At 39.9% G+C, this 22,598-nt stretch overlaps 1 protein-coding gene across 2 annotated transcripts in view; it reads left to right on the top strand.

Moving 5' to 3' along the window:
* The window catches only part of aqr (aquarius intron-binding spliceosomal factor), a 145,165-nt gene extending 133,470 nt beyond the window's left edge, over positions 1 to 11,695 (top strand). Inside the window, exons 34-36 of one of the 2 annotated variants that reach the window (XM_057859735.1) lie at positions 1,531 to 1,705; positions 10,615 to 10,722; positions 10,810 to 11,695. In XM_057859735.1, the coding sequence (XP_057715718.1) occupies positions 1,531 to 1,705; positions 10,615 to 10,722; positions 10,810 to 11,088 (562 nt within the window). In that variant the 3' untranslated portion in view covers positions 11,089 to 11,695. Of the gene's footprint in view, positions 1 to 1,530; positions 1,706 to 10,614; positions 10,723 to 10,806 lie in introns of both variants that reach the window. The other variant, XM_057859734.1, reaches the window with a different exon arrangement.
* Positions 11,696 to 22,598: the final 10,903 nt, after the last annotated feature.

The raw sequence follows: 22,598 nt of genomic DNA, 5'->3' as shown, positions 1-22,598 counted from the left end.
CACAGTGGGTATGAGGTGCTTTTCAGAATGCGCATCCTTTGTGGCACGCCAGACCCACTTATGCCCCTTTCCCACTGAAACTAGTGGGTCAACGCGCGTTTTTTCCAAGCCGATGCAACCCACTAGCAATTGGCATTTGGCACCTTTCCCATTGACAAAAAAAGCAGTGTCTTTTTTTTTTTTTTTTTTTTCACCCGTCGAACCCACCACCCCTCCTCAGCCGTGCGTAAGGTGACGTGAAGTCACCACGCTAAGATCAACGTCGACAAGTGCGACCGAATTCATTCAGTTCAAGGAAGTAAGCAATGCAGAGCATTATGGAAGCCTCCTGTTTGTGTTCTCTGTTTTCATGCTTTTTACTGCCCTCAAAATGGTCGAAATGTGGCAAAGGATCAACATTGCTTGTGCTGAGGCAACGTAGGCGATGTGAATTCTTCTTTTTCTACTAGCTTTGTTGTTAGCATCGACGTAACTACGGTTGTGGGGCGTGTTAAATGGGAGGCGACTGGCATGTTGTTATGACGCATCACGTAAGAGCCGACGTCACCACGTAGATTAGGGTGTTGACTGTTGACCCGGGGTTTTGCTTTCACACTGTATGACGATCAGAGCCGAGGTGATTTTAACGCGGGTCGCTTGGCGGTTTGATTGACACGGATCAAGGCGGGTCGCTGCACCTTTCCCACTGCCACCAAAAGCCGATTTTTAGTGGGTTGACACGGGTTTTTTGGCCAGTGGGAAAGGGGTATTAGAGTGTTTGTTGCCAAAAAGCTCAATCTTGGTCTCACACAAAAATACACACGGTCCCAGGCTTCAACTGGGACCGTGTGCTTTGGTCAGATGAGACCAAGACCTCCTGCAATATTTCCGGCAACTGTGGTGTAATTCAATGGAAGATTCATCTGAAAAATCCACCTTTTGCCACAAAACAGTGAAGTTTGGTGGTGGCAAAATCATGGTCTGGGGTTACATCCAGTAACGTCCAAAAGTTGACCTATATTTTTGTACATTAAACATTTTTGGGAGGGTCTTAGCTTTCATATGAGCCATTTCTGAAACCAATTGAATAATTAAGTCAGGTTATTAGCAATTGTTTCTACAAAATGGATAAGCGACAAGACTTTTGTCAGGGACTGTAGATGCATATGTAAAATATCGATACAAAATGACATTGCGTTAACCAAAGTGCTTAATCACGCCACCAAATTTTTGTTTTTTTCATGTTTCTCCATTGAACCTTTGAAAATATACAAGTTCGAAAACATGTCCCTTGTGATCCCCCAAAGAATTCCATCGCTTATGCTTCTAATCCCCTTTTAGTTCATCGTAGCAAGAAAAGCAGTCACGCCACCCGTCCTGTTCAGAGTTAAGCAAAGAGGAGTATTCACACAGCCATTGCAGCTTCACTCATTTAGATAATTAGATGCATCGCGACTTCTGTGTGATGGCTACAATTGCTTTCCCATACAAGGCACTTCTGGCACAGAAGTGGCTTATTTTGCCTCACTAATCCTGCTCCGCTCTCCTCAGGGATGTGAGGCGACTGGTTGTGGCCATGTCCCGAGCACGTTTGGGCCTGTACATCTTCGCCCGGGTGGCACTCTTCCAGAATTGCTTTGAGCTGACGCCTGCCTTCAACCAGCTCACCGAGCGTCCCCTACAGCTGCACATCCGGCCACACGAGTACTACAGCCAGGAGCAGCCGGTACGATGGATGAGAGGGTTTGGAAAATTGGGCAGCATTTGTTGAATTGATAGATTTCCATCTTGGCTTAGAGAGGATTCATAAACCTAAACCACAATGAACTCATTAGCTGCCATCCAAATCTATTTTTACTGCAAGTAACTGCAAGTACTTGCATTCTAATTATTATATTTCAGTGCCATTGACAGCGATACACGTCCAATCCATTGACAGTCATAATGAATTTGACGTCTTTTGCCTTCAATGGCAGCCAATAAATTTATCTCAGAAATAATTTCAAGCTGAAGGAACAGTAGGAAGGTTGTTGATGTGTTTCCTGATTTTAGTGTTGTTAGTAGTAATTTACCAAAGTTGGTGTTAAGTGAATGCAAAAATTAAAGTTCAATTTTAGAGCAACTTTTGTTCTTCTTGCACAGTCAATGTCAGGCAATGAGTTAACCTCTTCAGACCCGCATTTTTTTCTGCTGAGCAAAAAAAATATAAAAAATCTTCGCTTATTTTATTCGACTCAAACACCAGAACAAAGTGCCATTTTTTGGTCGGGGATATTTGATACTTTTATTGGTTATTTTTTTATGTTAATGTTAATGTTAATGTGTTTTTGATAAGAAATGAGCACTTACGTCTCAGCCATTTTCAAAGAGCCAAAGTTGGCAAAGAGGGCGTGCTAAACCTCATGATTTGATTTCGGTGGGTAAAGTTTCATCCAGTCATCTCCCAGAAGTGGCAATAGCAACTAAATTTAGTGTATTTATTGGTTTAGAGACGGCTAACCCTAACGTTTCATGTCCTTCAGCAGCATGCTCAGGTCTGAAAGGGTAAAATAAGCGCTGCTCAAGCGTCACAAGCCGAATTCCATGGGTGGGTTCCCAAAGAAATGATCAAATTACAGTTATTATTGAATGTAAAAAAAGAATATACATACATATATACATACTGTGAGTTCCTGGTTTACCAACGAGTTCCGTTCCGTTCCGTACCTACGTTGGCGACGTAACCCTTAGTTCCCGGTATACCAACGAGTTCCGTTCCGTTCCTTACCTATGTTGGCGACGTAACCCAAATTTCCACGCAAGTTGGAGTTAGTAAGTACCCTTAATCTCAAAATAACTATCCAAAATCATGCATTACATGTAATATAACCCCATAAGTACCCTTAATCTCAAAATAACTATCCAAAAACATGCATTACATGTAATATTAATCAAATAAAGTAAAAAATTACATATTTCTTCCCTCGCTTAACATCGATCACACCATAGTTCTTCTTACAACTGACATTTATTAGTCAGCGTCAAACTATGACTACACATTGAGAAAATACAATCATGACAGTGTGCAATAATGCTATAAAGTAAATCAATAGAGACATATTTGTTTCCAAAAGCATACCTCGATGGCTGCACAATAATACCGAGGGAAATAAAAGGAAAACGGCAGCTATTAGTGGCACCGGTCCAGCGGTGAAAACGAAAGCTGCTCAATAAGCCAACAGGCTAATAGTGAGCTAACGGGGGACATCGACAAGCCTGCGCTGTGTACCCTTTCTCTGCCTTCTTCTAATGTTAACTTGTGTTCACCCCCGCTTCCCAACATGAAAGCAACGCTCAAAATTAACAGAAAGTAGCGCTGAAGTGACGTCAAACAAGTCAGAGTGCAACAAAGGAAAGTGGACCGCACATACAGTGCTGGCCAAAAGTATTGGCACTCCTGCAATTCTGTCAGATAATGCTCAATTTCTCCCAGAAAATCATTGCAATTGCAAATGCTTTGGTAGTAATATCTTCATTTATTTTGCTTGCTCCAAAAATGGGCCTGACAAAAGTATTGGCACCCTTTGAAAAATCATGGGATGCTTCTGTAATTTGTGTAATTAACAGCACCGGTTACTTACCTTTGGCACATAACAGATGGTGGCAATAACTAAATCACACTTGCAACCAGTTAAAATGGATTAAAGTTGATTCAATCTCTGTCTTGTGTCCATGTGTGTACCACATTGAGCATGTAGAAAAGAAAGAAGACTGAAGAACTGTCTAGGGACTTGAGAAGCAAAATTGTGAGGAAGCATTGGCAATCTCAAGGCTACAGGTCCATCTCCAAAGACCTGAATGTTCCTGTGTCTACCGTGCGCAGTGTCATCAATAACTGTAAACCCCATAGCACTGTGGCTAACCTCCCTAGATGTGGACAGAAAAAGAAAAATTGACGAGAGATTTCAACAAAAGATTGTGCGGATGGTGGATAAAGAACCTCGACTAACATCCAAACAAGTTCAAGCCGTCCTGCAATCCGAAGGTACAACTGTGTCAACCCAGACTATCCGTCGGCGTCTGAATGAAAAGGGACTCTATTGTAGGATACCCAGGAAGACCCTACTTCTGACCCAGATACATTAAAAAGCCAGACTGGAGTTTGCCAAAACTTTCTGAGAAAGCCAAAAACGTTTTGGAAGAATGTTGTCTGGTCAGATGAGACAAAAGTAGAGCTTTTTGGGAAAAGGCATCAACATAGAGTTTACAGGGAAAAGAAACGAGGCCTTCAAAGAAAAAAACACGGGGCCCACAGTCAAACAAGGTGGAGGTTCCCTGATGTTTTGGGGTTGCTTTGCTACCTCTGGCAATGGACTGCTTGACCTTGTGCATGGTATTATGGAGTCTGAAGACTACCAACACATTTTGCAGCATAATGTAGGGCTCAGTGTGAGAAAACTGGGTCTCCCTCAGAGGTCATGGGTCTTCCAGCAGGACAATGACCCAAAACACACTTCAAAAAGCACAGCAAAAAGCACATAACAAAATTAAATGACAGGTAAGATACTGTACATACCATGAATGCTAACAAGTGGCGGACAAGGCACTGTACGCGACTTAAAAAAAAAAAAAAACGACTGGAGACAAAATGGCGACCGATACTCCGGCGCCATAAAGTCGAAATCATGTATGTCGTAACCTGGGGACTGCCTGTATATGTACTGTATATAGGAAAAAATGTTCAAATGAACTACGGTCACCAGGCTCAGTCCCTAAACGTCTCAACAGCAGGAAAGCGGACATGCCTTCTACTAGCTAACTTACAGGTAACAATAAGTCCACAGTTAGTTAATTTAGTTAATCAGCCCTGAGAGAAAACAATTAAAAATCAGGCTCTGAGAATCAATGTGTACACATCCCTGGAATATACCAACCGAATTTCATTCTGATACGTCCACGAATAATGGAGAAGTAGATATTTTAGTTATTGTCCTCACCAAGAAAAAAATCATTTAAGATCTTGAGCTCTTCCTCCAGACGGTTTAAAAATCAAGAAATATCCAGGTCCGAAACCATGAGTACATGGGGATCCATTGTAAATATATTGTTAAATAGCCTTAGCTGCACAGTGGAATCCCTTTTTTTCCAAATCTTACTTCGGGCAGCTCATTTAACAGCATTCAGCACACTTGGGAAAATGAAGACCCCAGTTTTAATCAACTTCACACAACCGCCGAAGGTCAGATGGCAAACCCACACAATCTCCCAAAAGCCCACTGCACCGGCCGTCTGGTCCAGCATGTCTGCCCTGCTAGACCGTGTTTGTGCGTGTGTCCAAAATACGCCCGGGGTCTCTGACACTTCCTGTGACTGGAGAGTGTTGGCTCCGCCCCCCCAGCGGGGACAGCTGTTTTGGGCACACACATGCGGCCCCTGCTATAGCACTCGGTAAAGCTCACCCACCACCAATACCCTACTCCCACATCACCACCACATGCAGATGCAAATTAGTCTTATGTTGTCTGGCGCAGAGCGCTGAGCTGTCATCGTAAAAAAATCGAGTCATGCCATCGTCTTTCTATGAAAACTATTTACAGTAGACGTTTCCATGGTTCAGTTCATTGTCAGGTTTATTGTACTTTTCTTTTTTGAAAAAAGAAAAAGACTCCCTATTAACGTTAGGGGAAAAAAGTATAAGTAGTCCCTGGGTTACGACCTACTTATGGGATTTCGACTTTACGACGTCCGAGTTTCGTCAGCCATTTTGTCTCCAGTTGTTGTTTTTTTAGTCACATAAACAGTACTTGATTGTACCTTACAGTATCTTATTTTTTACTTTGTTTAATATGTGTTCTGTTCTCACTAAACGTCAAATGGTTCAGCTTTACAGACATCAAACTAGAAAAATTGTGCTTTTTATAGCTTTTTACTTCCTTCACTTTTGACAATTTGTAAAGCTTTAACATTTATTAGTACACTTATGTTCAAAACAACACGCATTTAACAAAAAAAAAACAAACAAAAAACGCTTGACACAAAACAATTGGTGTTCAAACGTCTAGTCCAGGGGTGTACAAACTTTTTGCAAAGGGGGCCAGATTTGGTGTGGCAAAAATATGGGGGGCCGACCTTGGCTGACGTCCTTTACATAGAACAATATATATAAGCAAATTTTAGCAAGCCGTTCTGTGTGTCACATTTGCTTTATTATAGGGCTGCAGCTATCGAATATTTTAGTAGTCGATTAATCGATGGACTAGTTAGTTCGAATAATCGAGTAATCGGATAAGGAACATGAAAAATTAAAACACCTGAGCTGAGCCTCAAACGATTTTTTTTTTTTTTAATGATCTGTGTACAACAAAAGAACAATTGGCTAACTTGGACAGAAAAAGTCTGCTAGCTTAAATGCTACAAACTGCTAAAGTTTTTTTTTTTTTTTTTTTTTTTACAATGCTCTTAACAAGTGGTTCAGACACATATTCCCACAAAAAACGGCTAAATATACCTACAAACTAAATTAAGAATGCATTAAAAAAACATTCGCTCAAACAAACACTTAGCTTATGTTGGTCTTAACAGGGAGCAGTTGGATTCAACCATGTGAAAAGAGGCAGACCAGAGGGCATTGTATCCACCCTCATCAGTAAAATTAAATGCAAACACTTTTAAAATCAACCATTACAATGCCACTTTAATTAAACGAATACCCGAGGCAACAAAATTTAGTTCGAATATTTTTTTCTAATCGAATACTCGAGTTAATCGATTAATCGTTGCAGCACTACTTTTTTTTTTTTTTTTTTTTTAATGAATAATTTCAACAATTTTGCAAATAGCCTTTGTGGCATTCTCTTTCGACTCTCGGGCTCTTGCGAAATATTGCTGCTGTGAAATGAAACTAGCTTCAAGTTGCTTCAATTTCAAGCTGCATTTCTTCCCTGCAATCTTGTCGTACATGTCAGCTTGTCTTGTTTGATAATATTGCCTCACATTGAACTCTTTAAAAACAGCGACTGTCTCTTTGCAAATGAGCCAGACACAGTTGTTGCGAAGTTTAGTGAAGAAACAGTCCAATTTCCACTTATTCTTGAAGGGTCGGCCGTCGCAGTCAACTTTTTTTTTGTTGTTGATTGTCGCCATTTTAGAAAATTGGAAGTAAAGGGTCACACGTGGTAATGTTGCTTAGAGTGCTGCTGCCTTTTAGTGGGTAAATGAGGAGCAGCACTTAGTGTGTAAGCTACTTCATATTCTGGTAGCAGTACTGCTGACCAATTTATTAAGTCTGTGTGCGGGCCAGACGTTATTGATTTTATGACAGAGGCTGGGGGCCGGATGAAATCCGACCACGGGCCACATTTGGCCCCCGGGCCGGACTTTGGACATGCCTGGTCTAGTCTGTTCAATATGTAAATGTTTAGATTAAATTAGCTTAATTTGCCTAACAAAAATCCGCTATCTTAAATGCTATGAATGCTAACATGTTTACAATTCTCATAGCAAATCGCCAAGACGCAACTCCACAAACTTTAGCTGTAAACTTTGTTACAAATGCATACGCAAACATATATTAGCTGAAAAAAACTTACAGCCTTATGTGGGCCAAACCTTAGCGCTGCTGTCCTTTATGCATGTCAGACAACAGTCTGCTCCTAAGTCATAAGGTGACAGTCTAGCCCAGACATGTCCAAAGTCCAGTCCGGGGGCCAAATGCGGCCCGTGGTCAAATTTCCTCCGGCCCCCAGCCTCTGTCATAAAATCAATAACATCTGGCCTGCACACAGACTTAATAAATTGGTCAGCAGTACTGCTACCAGAATATTAAGTAGCTTGCACACTAAATGCTGCTCCTCATTTACCCACTAAAAGGCAGCAGCACTCTCAGCAACATTACCCCGTGTGACCCTTTGCTTCCAATTTTCCAAAATGGCGACAATCAACAACAGCAAAAAAAGTTGACTGCGACGGCCTACCCCTCAAGGATAGGTGGAAATTGGACTATTTCTTCACTAAAATACGCAACAACTGTGTCTGCCCCATTTGCAAAGAGACAGTTGCTGTTTTAAAAAAAAATCAATGTGAGGCAATATTACCAAACAAGACAAGCTGACATGTACGACAAGATTACAGGGAAGAAATACAGCGAGAAATTGAAGCAACTTGAAGCTAGTTTAATTTCACAGCAGCAGTATTTCGCAAGAGCCCGAGAGTCGAAAGAGAATGCCACAAAGGCTAGTTGTGAGATTGTTGAAATTATTCATTAAAAAAAATAATAATAAAGCAAATGTGACACACAGAATGGCTTGGCAAAATTTGCTTAAATATATTGTTCGACGTAAAGGACATCAGCCAAGGTCACCCCCCCCCCACACACACACACACACACTTTTTTAACACATCAAATCTGGCCCCCTTTGCAGAACGTTTGGACACCCCTGGTCTAGCCAGACCCACAGTTTATCCTCCATCATTAAACCAAATACAATACTTTTGGACTTTTTGGATAGTTATTTTGAGATTTAGGGATACTTAAAGGGTTAATTCTGGGTTACGTGGCCAATTTAGGAACGGAACCCGTTTGTAACCTGGGGACTACCTGTAATGTGCATTTACTAAATGCTATTTATTTAGTATTATTTAATCATCAAAAGCAACCAAATTAATAACATTAATTCAATGACATTAACCGCTATTCATTCATTGTTTTGGATTTTGGGGTATTTAAAGGGTTAATTCTGACTTGCGCAGAAATTCGGTTTATGTCGCCAGCATAGGAACAGAACTCGCTCGTAACCCGGGGAGTACCTGTAACTATTAATTATCTCAGTTTGACTTACTGTAATTTCCCGAATATAAGGCGCACCCATGTATAATGCGCACCCCAAATTTACTTGTAAAATCTAGGGGAAATTATTGTACCCGTTTATAACATGCACCCTAATTTTAGCACCAATAAATAGAAGAATACAAGAAAACAGAGCTTGTGTACAGATACAGAAATGTCATTTTACTGACTGGTGAAACACAGCACAAGCATAGCACATTGATAGTTCAAAACATTACCATAAACTGACAATATTTACGGTAATAATATGATTTGACAACTTCTCCAACTTAACAGAATCTAGGAGAAAACAAAACATGTGACTTTTCTTTTAAAAGCTGCTGTATAACTTGTTCGTTTCATCATGATGAAAAAATGTTTCTTCCATGGATTGATACAGTAAAAGGAAAGTGAGAACGAAAGTCAGAAATCCGTGAGAGCTCATCGCTGTTGACACGACAGTAACAATTATTGTTTATTTGGGTTTGAGTTTCCCGAGGGACAGATAAAGTTGACGGACACAGGAAGTGTGTGTGCTTACGTTTGTTATGGTCCGCGTTGCGGAGCTGCAAAAAACGTTGACTCAAATGAGATCAAGAAACTAAATTCTGTGCTTTATGAAGAGTGAAAAAAGCAGAATTTAACAGACGAAATCATTCGACCGATTAGAGTGAAGTATTACCGAAACAAAATGGTGACGTCACGTACCGTAATGGTCGGCGACGGGTCGCGGTTTTGGGTTTGTTCAACACAACGTGTCAATAAAAAAAAAATGAAATCGGTTTATATATATATATATAGTAGGGCTGTCAAAATTATCGCATTAACGCGCGGTAAGTAATTTTTTAAATTAATCACGTTAAAATATTTGACGCAATTAACGCACATGCCCCGCTCAGAAAGTATTCTGCCTTTTGTTAAGTCTTACAGCAAGGCTTTTTTTGCTGTCCAACAGCGAACTCTTGTGGTCGCTTTGCGACATGGTTTATTATTTTCTTGCCAGTTCATTATGGCTGCACGACGTCTCGGGCTGATAATGTTGTGCTTATATGATCCTTGGACAAGATTTGTCCGTAAGTATGGTTGTTGTAAGGAATGTACATATCATGTTAGTAAGCGAAATTTTCTATTTTTTGTATGAGACGCTTTTTGTTTATGTTTAGTGAACCTGTATAGCGTGCTAAGCTAACGTTGTTGCTAATGCAATGCTTGTGTACTTTTATTTTGTAGTTTTACGACGGTCTAAAGAGGACAATGGTTTAAGGCCATTTTATTAATAAATCAGAGGAAAAAGGAAGAAGTCTGATTATTAAGGCATCGTTCACTAGCTGTCTAGCTTTGGAAAAAGTAGACGCTTCGGAGTGAGGACAGCATAGACAGATTTAAATGACAGTAGAGTGAAAAGCCCACTACAGTCCTTATGTACCGTATGTTGAATGTATATATCCATCTTGTGTTTTATCTTTCCATTCCAACAATTTATTTTACAGAATATATATATATAATTTACAGAAAAATATGGCATATTTTATAGATGGTTTGAATTGCGATTAATTGCGATTAATTAATTTTTAAGCTGTAATTAACTCGATTAAAAATGTTAATCGTTTGACAGCCCTAATATATATATATATATATATATATATATTTTTTTTTTTTTTTTTGTCTCCATCCATGTAACCGTTTATAATGCGCACCTTGATTTTACAAGTTGATTTGGGGGGAAAAAAGTGCGCGTTATATTCAGGAATTTACGGTAATTCCTGAATTAATTAGAATTTTGTCAAGTTTGGATTCCACAAATTACAGCCATTTTATTTAAATTCTTTCAGAGAGATGCTTCTGACCGGCCAGACCAGGTTGTCCAAAACATGCCTGAGATGGCCAACCTAGTGTACAGTATGTACATGCACATGATACAGACTTCACAAAAGAGACAGGTAACTACAACTATTTAATATTAGTAATTGAGTTAATGGATGTCGGAGTCAATTAATTTTAAATTTCTCACTATTTATCTCCAGCAGCAGCAGCAACTAGCCAAGCCTCCGCCGCAGACCGAGCTTGCTGAGAAGAAGGAAGAGGAAGTCCCGGAGCAAACGCCCATGGAGACAGAGAGTCAAGATGGAGGTGAGGAGGCAGCTGAAGGAAAGGTCGACGGAGCCCAGCCAAAGTCTGAGGGAGACGCCGGCAAGCAGGAAGAAAAGCAAGAAGTAACCAAGATGCCCAAACACCCTGGACAGGACAGCGACAGCGATGAAGAGAACGGAGACCATCAGAAGGGAGTAGAAGGACAAGAGCAATAATGGAGGCAGGTCATTTTGGACTATTTGAAAAAACAAATTGGAACATTTACAAGTGTGATTAATCATATTGTTTTTTGTAATTTTAATAAAAAAGTAAATAAATACAGACGTTAATTATTCTCTGTTCATTGGACAAACAGTGATCCCTCGTTTTTTGCGGTTAATGGGGACCAGAACCCGCTGCGATAAGTGAAAAACTGCAAAGTAGCGCCCCCCCAATAGACAAGTTTCCTGAGCGAAATATCGGCGGCGCCATCTTGAACAAGTTGGGGTTGAAGTTAGCAGTGTGTTGATGACGTTAAAACTGCGTGATCAAGCCAGAGGAACCCACAGAATCTTCAAAAATGGATTCAGCACAACCTAGATGAGACGTAGGGGAGATTGGATGACCATTCGTGAACAACATTATAACAACCTTCCAGCCTGTGTTGACTTGAGGTATAGATTGATACGCCGGCCACTTGAGTGACCAAAATGAGGTGAAATTACAAATTATGTTACATTTGGCGAATGCGGAAGGGCAACCACGGATTTTGTTGTGACAAGGAAATACGACAAACTATGTACATATAAACTAAAATAGTATGTCATTCTTTTTTATTGCAGACATTGATCGCAATAAAACATTTGGACAACATGATTCCATTTCTTGTTTTATTTAAAACGACTGGTGCATGATGTGCAAAACAGGTCAATAAATCACAATTTGTAAAATTATTTGAATAATGTTAAGGAAGATTGAGCATACGAGGAATGAGGGGTGATTTTAACGGTGAAACATGGTCATATAACAAGGGTCGCAATGCAGACATCGAGGAGTGGTCGAGATTTTCTTGTATTTACCTTTTTAAAAAAAAATTATCAATTTTTCTTTGGATTGATTATCATCTAAAATATTGAGGAAATTGCGAAGGTAACAAAAAACAAAATACAACTAAGCGATAGTTATGAGTAGGGTTGTTCCGATCATGTTTTTTTGCTTCCGATCCGATCCCGATCGTTTTAGTTTGAGTATCTGCCGATCCCGATATTTCCCGATCCGATTGCTTTTTTTCCCTCCCGATTCAATTCCAATCATTCCCGATAATTTTTCCCGATCATATACATTTTGGCAATGCATTAAGAAAAAAATGAATAAAACTCAGACGAATATATACATTCAACATACAGTACAAAGGTACTGTATTTGTTTATTATGACAATCAATCCTCAAGATGGCATTCGCATTATTAACATTCTTTCTGTGAGAGGGATCCACGGATAGAAAGACTTGTGACTTTGTATATTGTGACTAAATATTGCCATCTAGTGTATTTGTTGAGCTTTCAGTAAATGATACTGCAGCCATGCCCCAATGCATGATGGGAAGTGGAAACATGATGGGAAGCGGAACCATGACTGTGCGTCGTGCTACCAATGGATATATCTTCTCTGCTTTGAGAAATAACTTAAGGTGTTAAGACAAAGATCATTTGCTACCTTGCTTCCCCACATTGCTTCCCATGATATTTCTAATCATAGGGAGAGGGATTGCAAGGCTATAGCCAATTGAAGAAAGGCTCCAAAGGCTGCCAAAATTCACTCTACTCATTTAGCACTGCCTTTTATCTCTCTATATAGGCAAAACGGCGTCATTACAGATTGAGCGCGACAGTGAGTGAGAGGGTCGTGCAGCGCATACATTAATTGCGTTAATTACTTTAACGTGATACATTTTTTGTAAATTAATTGCCGCCGTTATCGGGATATTTTTGATAACCCTACCTTAACCCTAATTAAAGACTGGATGAGTGTAACATATTACGTCTGTAACGTTAAATACAATTAGAAAACGATTTAGTTAGAAAATAAATATATATATATATATTAAAAAAAGGCATGGCCGATATTTTTTGTCGATTCCGATACTTTGAAAATGATGTGATCGGACTCGATCGATCGGCATCACATCTCTAGTTATGAGGTAGATATCCGTGCCTCATTCACAGACACCATTTTTAGGGCCCGAGCACTAGACGTGCGAAGGCCCTATTGTTTTGCAAAGGATTATTATTATTATTAGGGCCCGAGCACTAGGCGTGCGAAGGCCCTATTGTTTTGCAAAGGATTATTTTTTTTTTTTTTTTTTTTTTTTTTTTTTCAGGGCAAATGAAAACGGCCAATTTGGAGGCCTGAACATGCGCGAAAAGTCACCAAAATTTGCACATACGTGCGGAAAATTGTAAATTTCGATAATTTAACAACGTTGCAAAAAATTGTAACAAAATGGCTCAGTGGCGCCCCCTTGAAATTTTAAAATTGGCCTATAACATTAGGGTTTGTCAGCGTAGAGCAATAAAATTTGGGGAGTCTATACCTTGTCTAAAACCGCTTCAAAAAAGCATTGGCACCCATATTCCAAACCCAACAGGAAATCGGTTATTTTGGATCGAATATGAAATTTTTATCGATTTACAGGGTGCACATTTGAGACCTTTTCGCCGAGGGAGTTCGTTGGATCATCTTCAAAATTGGTGAGACTGTTCAGGAGACATATGAGATCTTAAGTTTCTAAAATGGTGTGTTTTCATTCACGGGTCTGACCTGGGCGTGGTGCCAAAGTTGGCCATTTTTTCGGCAAAACACCGAATTCAGTAAATGGCTAATAATTCCTTGACACAACTTTCAATCTTTTTCATATCTGCCATGTATATGCGGTATCCCAGCCTGAACACGACTGCATTGAAATATTACCCATTAGGCCTAGCGCCCCCTAGTGAGAACAGGAAATGCCTTTTTTTACGAGACAGGTTCCTCCTCCAAGGGAAAAAAATCTGTTGACCTCAAACCTGCATCAGGGGAGTCTTAAGACCTGTGTTCAGGTGCCTGATGAAAAATATTGAGGTTTCGTTGAAGCGGAGGGGTCCAAACATGAAAGTGAAAATGATCGTCAACAATTTGTCTCGCAAAATACTTTGAACAGTCATAACTCAGCAGATATACAACATATCTGCGCCAAACTTCCCATGCTTGTTGAGAGTCATACCCTGAAGGGTCCTGTAGGGGTCATTTTTATCAACTCTACAGTGCCAACTAGTGGCGACAGAAAGGAGTTTTAAAAAAGGCCTTCCCTATTGGGTTTTTTCAACGTAGAGCAATGAAATTTGGGGAGTAGATACCTTATGCCTAACTGCTCAAAAAAGCCTCTTGCACCCATATTCCAAATCCAACAGAAAATCGGGTATTTTGGATCGAATGTGAAATTTCTGTCCATTTCTAGTACAGTTTACATTTGGAGGCCTGGACATGCACAAAAACTCACCAAATTTTGCACATACATGCGGCTTTGTGTGGATTTCGATAATCTTGCAACGTTACAAAAAAATGTAACAAAATGGCTCAGTGGCGCCCCCTTGAATTTTTCAAAAAGGCGTTTCCTATTAGGTTTTTTTAACGTAGAGCAATGAAATTTGGGGAGTCGATACCTTGTGCAAAACTGCTCCAAAAAGTCTCTTGCACCCATATTCCAAACCCAACAGGAAATCGGGTATTTTGGATCGAATGTGAAATTTTTATCAATTAACAGGGTGCACATTTGAGACCTTGTCACAGAGGGAATCAGTTGGATCATCTTCAAAATTGGTTAGACAATTCAGGAGACATATGAAATCTAAACCTTTCAAAATGGTGCGTTTTCATTCATGGGTCTGACCTGGGCGTGGTGCCAAAGTCGGCCATTTTTTCGGCAAAATGACAAATTCAGTAAAGGACTAATAGCTCCTTGAAACAACGTTCAATCTTTTTCATATCTGGCATGTATATGCGGCATCCCACCCTTAACACGAGTGCATTGAAATATTACTCATTAGGCCTAGCGCCCCCTAGTGGGAACAGGAAATGCCTTTTTTACGAAACAGGCTCCTCCTCCAAGGGAAAAAAATCTATTCACCTCAAACCTGCATCAGGGGAGCCTTAAGACATGTGTTCAGGTGCCTGATGAAAAATACTGAGGTTTGGTTGAAGCAGAAGGGTCCAACAGGAGAAGTAAAAATGACTGAAGCCATTTCGTCTCACCACAAGTTTTGAACAGTCATAACTTCTACAACATATCTGCACCAAACATATCGTGCTTGTTGAGTCATAGTCTGAAGGGTCCTGTAGGGGTCATTTGCATCAACCCTACAGCGCCAACTAGTGGCAATAGAAAGTCACTCATTTCTTGAAATATATGTCCAGTTCTTTTCAGGTTGGTCATTGTAGTTTCAAGACCTTTTAAAATTCTTATTTTACGGCCCATGTCCACATGTCTCTGTCTGTTGCTGTGATGACCCTTTATTCGCTCCTTTTTTGTAGTCCTCTGTCCAATAGGGGTTTTTATCTCTTAGGTGTGTGAATGTAAAGAGGCAACTTTCGCGCATGTTAGGTTCTAATGAGATGATTAGAGAGGACGATCTGCCACCACCCTGACCTGCACACAGTCCGAGTTGCATGACGTCCGAGTTGCGCTAGATTGCGAGGGCCCGTTCAGTCCTGCTTGCAGGCCTAGTTATTATTATTATTCTTCTTTTTTCAGGGCAAATGAAAATGGCCAATTTGGAGGCCTGAACATGCACGAAAAGTCACCAAAATTTGCACATACGTGCGGCTTTGCGTAAATTTCGATAATCTTGTGTCGTTTTGAAAAAATGTCAAAAAATGGCTCAGTGGCGCCCCCTTTACCCTTAAAATTTTCAAAAAGGCCTCTCCTCTCAGGTTTTCAACGTAGAGCAATGAAATTTGGGGAGTAGATACCTTATGCCTAACTGTTCAAAAAAGCCTCTTGCACCCATATTCCAAATCCAACAGGAAATCGGATATTTTGGATCAAATGTGAAATTTTTATCGGTTCACAGTTGGAGTTTACATTTGGAGGCCTGAACATGCACGAAAACTCACCAAAATTTGCACATACATGCAACTTTGCGTAAATTTTGATAATCTACAAAAAAATTTAACAAAATGGCTCAGTGGCGCCCCCTTGAAATTTTCAAAAAGGCCTTTCCTATTAGGTTTTTTCAACGTAGAATGATGAAATTTGGCGAGTCGATACATTGTGCAAAACTGCTCCAAAAAGTCTCTTGCACCCATATTCCAAACCCAACAGGAAGCCGGAAATTTTGGATCAAATGTGAAATTTTATCGATTTACATTTGAGACCTTGTCGCTGAAGAAAATAGTTGGATCGTCTTCAAAATTGGTCAGACTATTCAGGAGACATATGAGATCTTAAGTTTTGAAAATGGTGAGTTTTCACTCAAGGGTCTGACCTGGGCGTGGTCCCAAAGTCGGCCATTTTTGGGCAAAATACCAAATTCAGAAAATGATTAAAAACTCCGTGATACAACGTTCAATCTTTTTCATTTCTAGCATGTATATGAGATATCCCAGCCTGAACACGACTGCATTGAAATATTACCCATTAGGCCTGGCGCCCCCTAGTGGGAACAGGAAATGGCCTTCTTTACGAGACAGGCTCCTCCTCCAAGGGAAAAAAATCTATTGACCTCAAACCTGTTTCAGGGGAGCCTCAAGACATGTGTTCAGGTCCCTGATGAAAAATATTGAGGTTTCGTTGAAGCGGAGAGGTCCAAACTGGAAGTGAAAATGACCGTCAACAATTTGTCTCGCCAAAAATTTTGAACTGTCATAACTCGGCAGATATGCAACATATCTGCGCCAAACTTTCCGTGTTTGTTGAGAGTCATACCCTGAAGGTTCTTGTAGGGGTCATTTGCATCAACTCTACAGTGCCAACTAGTGGCGACAGAAAGAAGTTTTAAAAAAGGCCTTTCCTATTGGGTTTTTTCAACATAGAGCAAGGAAATTTGGGGAGTAGATACCTTATGCAAAACTGCTCCAAAAAGTCTCTTGCACCCGTATTCCAAATCCAACAAGAAATCGGGTATTTTGGATCAAATGTGAAATTTTTATCGGTTCACAGTAGGAGTTTACATTTGGAGGCTTGAACATGCACGAAAACTCACAAAAATTTCGACATACATGCGGCTTTGCATAACGTTCAATAATCTTGCAACGTTACGAAAACATGTAACAAAATGGCTCACTGGCGCCCCCTTGAAATTTTCAAAAAGGCCTCTCCATTTAGGTTTTTCTAACATAGAGTGATGAAATTTGGAGAGTCAAAACTTTGTGCAAAACTGCTCCAAAAAGTCTCTTGCACACACATTCCAAATCCTACAGGAAATCGGGTATTTTGGATTGAATGTGAACTTTTTATCGATTTACAGTGTGCACATTTTACACCTTGGCACCTAGGGAATTAGTTTGATCATTCTCAAAATTGGTGAGACTGTTCATGAGGCATATGAAATCTTAAGTTATAAAAATGGTGTGTTTTCATTCACGGGCCTGACCTGGGCGGGCGGCCAAAGTCGGCCATTTTTTCGCCAAAACACCGAATTCGGAAAATGACTGATAACTCCCTCATACAACCTTCAATCTATTTTAAATCTGCCATGTGTGTGAGGTATACCAGCCTGAGCAGGACTGGATTGAAAATTTACCATTTGTGCCTGGCGCCTCCTAGTGGGAACAGGAAATGCCCTTTTTTACGGGACACACTCCTCCTCTAAAGGGAAAAAATCAATCTACCTCAAACCTGCATAAGGGAAACCTTAAGACCTGTCTTCAGGTGCCTGATGAAAAATATTGAAGTTTCGTTGAAGCGGAGGGGTCCAAACAGGAAAGTGAAAATGACTGTCAACAATTTTTCTCTCCAAAAACTTTGAACAGTCATAACTCGGCAGATATACAAGATATCTGCGCCAAACTTCCCGTGCTTGTTGAGAGTCATACCCTGAAGGGCCTTGTAGGGGTCATTTGCATCAACCCTACAGCGCCAACTAGTGGCGATAGAAAGTCACTCGTTTTTCCAAAACATGTCCAGTTCTTTTCATGTTGGTCATTGTAGTTTCAAGACCTATTAAAATACTTTTTTACGGCCCATGTCCACGTGTCTCTGTCTGTTGCCGTGACGACCCTTTGTTCGCCATTTAAAGGAAATATTTTTTTTCAGAGACTCAGGGAGCTTATAGAGCCACAATAGTTGGCACACTTGGTCGAATTGGCCCAGTTAGAAGATTAATTTTGGTTTTGAATAAGGGCTTGGCTGCACAGCTCAGTAGTGGCTCCTTTTTTGTAGTACTCTCTCCAACAGGGGTTTTTATCTCTTGGGTGTGGGAATGTAAATAGGCGACATTCGAGCATGTTAGGTTCTAATGAGATGATTAGAGAGGAGGATCTGCCACCACCCTGACCTGCACACAGTCCGAGTTGCGTGACGTCCGAGTTGCGCTAGATTGCGAGGGCCCGTTCAGTCCTGCTTGCAGGCCTAGTTTTCATTGTTACGTAATTTGTTTAAAATATGCGCGTAAATAATTTTTTTGTCGTTTTTTTTGTTTGTTTGTTTTTTTAAACAAAACAGACATCAATTAATGATTATCATTCCGAATAATAAATATAATTCTTTTTATGGCTGGGTTGAAACAAAAGCGGTTGCGCAACGTCTGTAAACGGGGGGTTTCCAGGGTAAAACGGATACATTAAAAATAGTTCAGGGGCTTAATGCGCCATGAATCTGCTATGGCAGCATATAGACATTGTTCTTCTATCAAACACAACAGTTCTTTTGGCTTAAATTTTAAAGAGGAGTGCAAGAGGAGAAACTGCTTTTTCAGACTTGTCTGTGTTTTCCGCCATATCTTAAAGTTGCTGCAGTTAAAAAGCTTGTAGTTGGATCTCGGGATTGAGCTTCGCGGCGAGCCACCTCCTCCAGCCCCAGCCTCTCGCCCAACCCCGTAAAACGATGTAGTCTTCCCTCCCGCTTCTCTTTCTACTCTGGTTAGAGCTTGTTTGTGCTGCTCTCTGAAGGGAGTGGTACACAACGTTATAGGAAATCCTCAATTTCTTGGCAATTTCTTATGGAATAGCCTTCATTTCTAAGAACAGATTGTCGAGTTTCATGTGAAAGTTGTATTTTTCTAGCCATTTTGAGAGTTTAATCAAACCCACAAAGGGGATACTCCAGATACCCTACTCGCTCAAAGGAAGATCAGTTTTATAGCTTCTCTAACCACCTAAACTGTTTTGAACTGTGCCAACATACAGTGCCCTCCATAATTATTGGCACCCCTGGTTAAGATGTGTTTTTTAGCTTCTAATATATATATTTTTTAATTCAAATAATATGGGACCTTAATGGAAAAAAAGAGAAAAATCCAACCTTCAATTCAGGTGCATTTATTCAGTGGGGGAAAAAATCCCACATAAAGAAATAATTATTTCAAATAATGTCTGTCACAATTAATAATACTTTGTACTACCCCCTTTTGCTAACAAAACAAGGTCAGGGGACTGAGATGGCCATGGGAGGAGCTTGATTTTCTGTCTGGTGAACCATTTCTGTGTAGATTTGGCCATATGTTTAGGGTCATTGTCTTGCTGAAAGACCCAGTGACGACCCATCTTCAGCTTTCGGGCAGAGGGCAACAGATTTTGATTTAAAATGTCCTGGTATTTCAAAGCATTCATAATGCCATGCACCGTAACACACACACAAAAATACACACGGTCCCATGCTTCATCTGGGACCGTGTGCTTTGGTCAGATGAGACCAAGATTGAGCTTTTTGGCAACAAACACTCTAAGTGGGTCTGGCGTGCCACAAAAGATGCGCATGCTGAAAAGCACCTCATACCCACTGTGAAGTATGGGGGTGGGTCAGTGATGCTGTGGGGCTGTTTCGCTTCCAAAGGCCTTGGGAACGTTGTTAGGGTGCATGGCATCATGAATGCTTTGAAATACCAGGACATTTTAAATCAATATCTGTTGCCCTCTCCCCGAAAGCTGAAGGTGGGTCGTCACTGGGTCTTTCAGCAAGACAATGACCCTAAACATATGGCCAAATCTACACAGAAATGGTAGACAAAATCCAGCTTGTGAAACATTATCGGAGAAGATTAGGTGCTGTTTTGTTGGCAAAAGGGGGTTGTACAAAGTATTAACACCAGGGGTGCTAATAATTGTGACACACGTTATTTGAAGTCAAATAATTATTTCTTTATGTGGGATTTTTTTCCCCACTGAAGAAATGCACTTGTATTGCAGGTTGGATTTTTCTCTTTTTCTCCATTAAGGTCCCATATTATTTGAATTAAAACAAATATTAGAAGCTAAAAAACACATCCTAACCAGGGGTGCCAATAATTATGGAGGGCACTGTAATTGCACAAGGTTTTCTATTCCTCCATTATTATTCCAAGGCAACTAGCACAACGTACCATTAGAACACTGGAGTGATCTTTGCTGTAAATGGGCCTCTTTACAAAACTACGAAGGTATTAGGAGTGGGAACCTCTTGTTACCTCACGATACGATACGGTTTGCGATACAAAGCTCACGATAATGATCTGACGATATGGTGATACAATGATTATCGATACATTGGTCAGGAAATCGTTCTAGGATATTCTACAAACAACTAATAAACAGAAAAACAAGCTTTGGCTGTGAAATGGAATGAGTTTATCACTAGTAGACGTCAGTGGCAGCCAATGCCAGGCAATTTCGATATTTTGTCACACCCCTAGTAGATATTGCGTTAAATCCAGACTTTTACAGCTAGAATAGTCATTTACCACATTATTAATGTATAGTGTTTTTCTGATTAGTTTAATGTTATTTCCATTGACAAACAAAACAAAACGGTGCTTTTCTTTCAAAAAGGTAAGGTAGTGTACATCTATTGAAGGGGCAATTGTTGTGGTTCAGGAATTAGCAATGATAAGTAGGGGACACGCCTGAAAGCAACAAGGTTTTTTTTTTTTTTTTTTTTTTTACAAGGTTAATATGACTGTTCCTCCTCAAATGTGTCAAATCATACGAAAGCAACACATTCCTTTTTTTTTTTTTTTAAGGTCAACCCTTACCCCATGACTGCAATCCTAGTGTACAGTCACATGAACATGAGCATTGTGTAACATCCTCCTTCTGCCTTCTCACTCAAGCTTCTGTCTTTTTACTAACCACCTCGACGTCGGCTTTAATTATTTCATTTGAGGCCCTGGGACGTAAGCTGCGAAGGAATCACCGACCAGAAGTGGAATCTGCTGCTGCTTGGCCTGAAGGTGAACATGTCTTTTGTTATCCCACGACAGGTACTCATTGCTACTTTTTTTGAGGGGGTGGGGGAGGCAAAGCACTGGCCTCCTAAGAAAGCTTGCGGTGTGGACTACTAACATGTGGAAAATCTTGAGGCTTTCGCTGCTTGGCCTGCAAGGAGGATTTGTGTTCTTTGACAGGGAGCGTGCAATGATGACTCAGAAACAGATTTGCTTTTAAGGAAATGAATTATCATGGTTGGAGATGGGATTGGTGGTAGTGAAGGTTGTTTAGTGTTAGAGTGTTGTTAACATGTCCACTCTGTCATAATATATATATATATATATATATATATTTTTTTTTTTTATTAAATCGTTTTGAAAATTACAAATATATGGCTGAAAACAGACAAGACTGAAAAAGCAGTTTCTGCTCTTGCACTCCTATTTAAAAGAAACTGCTGTATTTTAAGCTAAAACAACTGTTGTGTTTGATAGAACAATATGTCTATATGCTGCCATAGCAGATTCATGGCACATTAAGCCCCAGAACTATTTTTAAGTTGTCCATTTTACCCTGAAAACCCCCGTTTACAGATGTCGCGCAACTGCTTTTGTTTCAACTCAGCCATCAAACGAAGGTAATTAATTATATTATTCAAAATGTCTGTCGTTTTTAGCTTAGGATCATTCATTGATGTCTCATATTTAATTTAAAACAAAAAACGACTTTAAAAAATTATTCATTCCCATATTTTAAACTTTTAAACAAATTATGTCACAATGAAAAAAATGGCGTCTGTAAGTCACGGATATCTACCTCATAACTATCGCTTGATTGTTTTTTGTTTCTGTCGCATTTTCTCCGATATGTTAGATGATAAATAATTGATCCAAACAAAAAAGTTTTTTAAAAAAACATTTAAAAGGGTAAATATATGAAAAAGAAAATCTCGACCACTCCTTGATGTCTGCGATTTCTGCATCGCGACCCTTGTTATATTACCATGTTTCACCCATAAAATCCCCAAAAAAATCCAGCTGTGGCCATTCACAGTTGTGTCTTGACACTCAGTGATACATGCTACAGTTTTTGGATTGAAACAAAGTAAGTACGCGATAATATCTCGTTAAAGTCATGGCGTCTGTAATTTTGTTCTCGCGTGCTCTCACTTCCAGATAGGGTTTTGCTGTTTAAAAAACTTTTTTTTTTTTTAAAACGTCGTCTACAAATTTTTCTTCCCCCAGAAAATGGAGATTTTAAGCTTTCCAATGATGTATCACACATGCATATCGGACAATTTTGAAAGTTAGCTAAATTGGGGGTCTCAGAGCGGAACTTCAAGTCACCTGAGTGTTTTTTGCCATATATAT

The sequence above is a fragment of the Corythoichthys intestinalis genome, chromosome 15 (assembly GCF_030265065.1).
Source record: "Corythoichthys intestinalis isolate RoL2023-P3 chromosome 15, ASM3026506v1, whole genome shotgun sequence".
NCBI classification, from domain to species: domain Eukaryota; kingdom Metazoa; phylum Chordata; class Actinopteri; order Syngnathiformes; family Syngnathidae; genus Corythoichthys; species Corythoichthys intestinalis.
The sequence above is the reverse complement of the archived record's forward strand: the minus strand, read 5'-3'. Positions and strand labels throughout refer to the sequence as shown.